The sequence below is a fragment of the Mustela nigripes genome, chromosome 3 (genome assembly GCF_022355385.1).
Source record: "Mustela nigripes isolate SB6536 chromosome 3, MUSNIG.SB6536, whole genome shotgun sequence".
Classification (NCBI taxonomy): Eukaryota; Metazoa; Chordata; class Mammalia; order Carnivora; family Mustelidae; genus Mustela; species Mustela nigripes.
The window spans coordinates 32,050,305-32,055,099 of record NC_081559.1 but is presented as its reverse complement, the minus strand read 5'-3'; the positions used below and the strand labels follow the sequence as shown (position 1 = coordinate 32,055,099).

The window sequence follows — 4,795 nt, the reverse complement described above, 5'->3', positions numbered from 1 at the left end:
GCACCGCAGCTCCCTGCCTGTTAGTCTATGCTGCTGTGGCCACTTTGGGTAATATTTGCCTAGTCAGACTTCTTTGCCCCCAATTGCCCTTGTCACTTCGCATGTTCAAATTCAAGGGCCCCACAGCCCCCAAATTTAAAATGAGAGGAGGATGTAAGACCCACCTGCAGCCTGGTTTTTTGGCTTTGTTTGTTTGTTTGTTTGTTTGTTTTTATTAATTGCAAAGCCTATCAAAGGATGGGAAAGCCCAGCCCCCCTTCCTCCATGACTCAGGAAGAAATAAGATACACCTTCCCTCGAGTGTGACCCAGAAGATGACCCAAATCCAGAGACAGCTTGGGAAATGTCTGGGATGTCCTGGAAACTAGGAATCCTACCACAGAATCAAAGAGAGAGCTCGTAACTTCTTCAGGAAAATGTGTTTGTTTATTTAAATTAAAAAATGGTGTGAAAATTACAAACTGTTAAATACAGAAGACAATTTTATACAACTTAATAAGAATAAGAAGGAAGTATATACACCACTTTTTTAACAGGCGCAGATAGAATTGCACCAAACTTCAGGATTAAGCAATGGAAAATGTGACAACGCACATGTCCCTCGCAGTAAAGCTTCAGAATTCAAGTGATTCCAGGCAAGGGGCCAAACTGAACTTGGCTTCTTTCACCTCAAACAGCCCCCTTTGGAGTAAATCCACACTCTGAACTTTTAAAGTGAACGGAGGGCCCTTTTCCCCCAAACATAAATGTCCTCTAGCACTGCGGGAGAGCACTGATAAACCAGTTCCTCTACTGTTAACCCTTATGGGAACAGTAGCAACTGCTATCTTCAATCGAGCAAGATCACGTTTAAAAAAAAAAAAAAAAAATTGTTGTTTTGTTTTGTTTTTACTAGAATTAAACATGACCTTTCGATGTGCTTCTCTTCCTGCTTGCCTTTAAGGGCCTAACGGGTTTGCTGCAAAGCTACCGAGGGCAGGAATACACAGAGACGTTAGCCAGCATTCCTGAACATTTGCTTTTAGACTTCTGGTTTCTCAGCTGAAGTATTAACATTCTGCTACCCAGGGAACTTTGCAGAGTAAAATGTGGTGTCAGTCTCCCGAGTTCACTGCTGGGAAAATGACAGCATGAACCGGGTGGCGATTCACCCTGAATCTCCCAGTTACCCAGTTACATGTGTTCTGAGTTTCCAACTGCTCCTTTAAATAAGCAGATCCATTCTCAGACTAACTGGCCAAGTGGGAAATATTTTGTCCAAGCTTCCTCACACCAGGCCATACAGGATTTATCACAGAGTCTTAAAATCCAAAGACATCCTCCCAGCCCCCTGGGGATCTAGATTCAGGAGTCTCCTGAAGGCAGTAAGCCTCTTGACGACATGCCCAGGACCACACAGCAAATCAGTGTCAGGGCTCGGGATCAGAAAACAGAACCTGTACCCCTGCTTTGTACAACCTCCATCTGAGTATGCCCTTCAAGGTCTCGGCTACATGACAAAATGCCATATCACGGAGGCCCACTGTATGTCAGCTCCCAGCTCAGAAAACTAGGCTGGGAAAAAAGTAGCAGCAGAGCTAAAGACTTGGCCTTATTCAACCCCACACCATCCCTTCTAGAAAAATCAGGAAGAGTCCCCTGCACAGCTCTTCAGAGTGCAGGTTCGATTTGGGGGAAGCCCTTCCAACCAAGAAAACATCATGCCCATGTGCGATGCTGGATGGTCTGAGGTCAGAGTCCAAGGTCATAGGTTAGACAAAGGGTCAAGACAGCAGATTCTGTTTTCTAATCCCAGCCAATATTAACAGGTTTAAAGTTGCTTTTTTTTTTCTTACAGTATGCAAAAGAACCAGGTTTGAATCTTTTTCTGCCATCAAAAGCCCTCCATCAGACATCCCCCTGTAACCCAAAAGACCTGCAAAGGAAGCTCCGCAACCTGATGTGAGGTAAGGCCACAGGTACACTGTAGAGGTACTTACAGTCCGGATCTAGAACAAAGCTCTAGGCAAATTAGCAAATCAAAACCAATCCCTCCACATGTCCTAGGCATTGGGCAGCTGGCAGCCCTGGGAGTGGGCAGATGCCCTGGGGGTTACCCAGGACTTTCCGCGAGAAAACAACAGCAAGCACAGAGACCTGCCAAATTCGGAACTGCAACCCCAAGCCCCAGACCCCAAAGTCAAGGTGCACGCTGCCCATCTTTGGGGCTTTCCAGGGCCAGGTCTACACCGCAGGCCCGGCGTGGATTCCTGGCTGCTGACTCCCACGGAGTCTTGTCCCCCACTGCCCCCATGCAGGGGCTCGCCAATGGTCTCTTTAAAGTGGCAGCTGCCCTGCCAAAGTGAAACCAGACACGGAAAGTGTCCTTCCCCTCTCTAAAGGTGCTGACTGACGGGGCCGCTTCCCGGGGCCCTGGGGGTGCTAGGAATTCTGATGAATGTTCTCGGAGGACCCTTCACTGCTTTCGTTGAGGAGCGTCTCTGAAGTCTCCCCCAGCTCATCATCCGCTCCCTCCTCCTGGATGGTGAGGTGCACGTCTGGGGAGGAGGACTCAGAGCTCACGCTGTCTCCTTCCATGGAGCAGAGGGTGCAGGACAGGGCGGGCGCCACGCTCTCCTGCAGCATGTTCAGCATCATGGGCACCTGCACCGACCTCAGGCCCGACACCACAGGCAGCGGCTTCATGGCTTCCCCCCAGAGCCTCTCCTCATCTTTGTACAGCAGCAGGAGGCTGGACTTCTTCTCCCGCCTCTTAGATTTCATATAGCCCAGCATGATTCCGATCAAGAAAATGCCGTAGAAGGACATGACAACCAGAACGTAGAAGTATTCGTTGCCGTTGCCGCTCTCACTGCCGGACACGTGGGACACCAGGTGGCTGCTGGGGGCTTCGGTGCTGGGGTGCGTGCTGTTCAGAGGCTCCATCTTCAGCATTGAGGCGCCACACACACGGCCAGGGTCTGCAGAGAAACCTGCAGGTTAGAACTGGCCCACGGGCCCGCAGTATAGGGAGGAGGCTGAGCACGAGTTTGTGGGATTGCCGCATCAAAAAACCTGACAAGTGCATGGAGAAATCCTGGTAGGAAGGCGCACAGAATAGCTAACGGGAGTTAGTCGTGAGAGGCCGGAGTGGATGGAGGGCAGGGAGGGAGGCGTAGGGAGAAAAGCAACAAGGACTTTCCTTTTTTAGGATATACACGTCCTCATATCTGCATTTCATAAAGTGAGCGTGAAGAAAGCATTGCTTTTGTCGTTTTAAAAGCCAAAGGGAAAAATCAGCCTAAGATAAGGGAGTTTAGAGAAAATAAATCACGTTTTAGTCACTGGGAAACTTTTTCTAACAGAGCAGAGAAAAAAAAAAAAAAGAGCTTCTCCAACATAAACCTATTTTTAATTCAAAACTGGGTTTCCTGAGAACAGAGAAAGGGAAGGAAAACCTCATCTACTCACTGCACAGAATAGCCCTCTCTCAAATGTTTCTGAAGCCAAGTTGCATTGCTAACTTACCCAAGGCTGGCAAGTTCTTCTAAAGTCCCGAGTTGTTAAGTGGCCAAGTCCAAGAGCGTCCTTCCTCTCTGCGGGGCTCCGTGCTCTGACAACTCTGCTGCTGTCCTTGGGATATATAGTCAAGAAATGCATCGTCACGTGTTCTGGGAGGAAGATTTACAACAGAGGTTATTCGTGGCAGAGTGAACAGCACTGCGGTTCAATTCACTGAACTCCGCAGCTGTGCACAGAAAGAGACTGGGAATCAGAGACCGCTCCTCACCGCCCCCCTAGCCCCGAGCCAAAGTTTCCAGGTGGCCCTGAAAACGAGTGGAAAGAGAAGAAAAGAATGTGCCCTGTTGGAGCTGTTATCCCAAAGTGCGTTCTCATTCAAAATGAGTTCATGTGGCATCTCCCTCTCGGGGAATAACCATGATGCCTCCGCAGATTTTCAAAAACAATCAAATACCATCATTGGGATAAAGACAGTTGGAAGCAAGTGCGGGATTTACTGTCAAGACACTCACGCTTATGTTTCAGTTCTTCCACGAACCATGCAAATGTCATAAATCCTTACTGAACCTTTCTGCACCTCAGATGTCTGATCTGCAAACTTGCTGGGTGTGGGAGCTTTGCCATGGGGAATCAGATGAGCTGTTGGAAACTTCTGAATCCCTGTTGGCTTCATCATTCTAAGATTTAAGGCTGCCTGGTACAGGGGAGCCTTTTTAATACCCGTCTTCTGCATCAAGCTCATACATTGATTTTTTATAATTAAAATATATCTTCCAGATTCTTTTCAGTCACCTGCATGAAGTGAAAATGGGTTACGATGCAAGACACGGTGAACAGGTTTTCTCCTGTTCGATGGCACAGTGCTTCTCCTTTGTAGTGTCCCACAGAGACCATCCACACATCTCTTTGCTGTCTCTGGCGGGTCAGGGGAGGAGGAGAAATTCTTCTGGTGACCTGCTGAGCACAGTTCAAGCTTTTAAAACCTATGCAGACCCTGTGTTAAAATGGTCGCTGTGATCAAAATTGGAAAAAGGAATTGAGGACTTTGATGTCAGTCCATCCGCTCCCCGGGATGCTTATTCTGAGAGGCTATTATTCTAAGTTAAAGTAAACTGGGAGGGAGGCTCTGTTCCCAGTGGTCTGGTGGCCTATGAATTGCAGCCAGACTGTCTTGGGGAATCGACTCTAGAGAAAACATTTCTTGTGGTTCTGGCGTCGTTCAGCTGAAGCGGGCGGCGAGCATGGCAACATCCCTCGTTCCTATCTGGAATGTAGAGAGCCCACGCACTGGGAC

General features: G+C 48.3%; 1 protein-coding gene across 1 annotated transcript; it reads right to left on the bottom strand.

The window, feature by feature from the left end:
• Positions 1–410: 410 nt before the first annotated feature.
• KCNE4 (potassium voltage-gated channel subfamily E regulatory subunit 4) lies at positions 411–3,594 on the bottom strand. The gene is made up of 2 exons (XM_059392690.1): positions 3,508–3,594; positions 411–2,960 (listed from the first exon to the last, which is right to left on the bottom strand). Exon 2 carries the CDS (start codon positions 2,932–2,934, stop codon positions 2,422–2,424), a length of 513 nt encoding a protein of 170 aa, XP_059248673.1. The 5' UTR covers positions 2,935–2,960; positions 3,508–3,594; the 3' UTR covers positions 411–2,421.
• Positions 3,595–4,795: the final 1,201 nt, after the last annotated feature.

Coding starts and splice junctions, on each gene's coding strand:
- KCNE4 (XM_059392690.1), bottom strand. CDS start 2,934: ATGCTGAAGATGGAGCCTCTGAACAGCACGCACCCCAGCACCGAAGCC.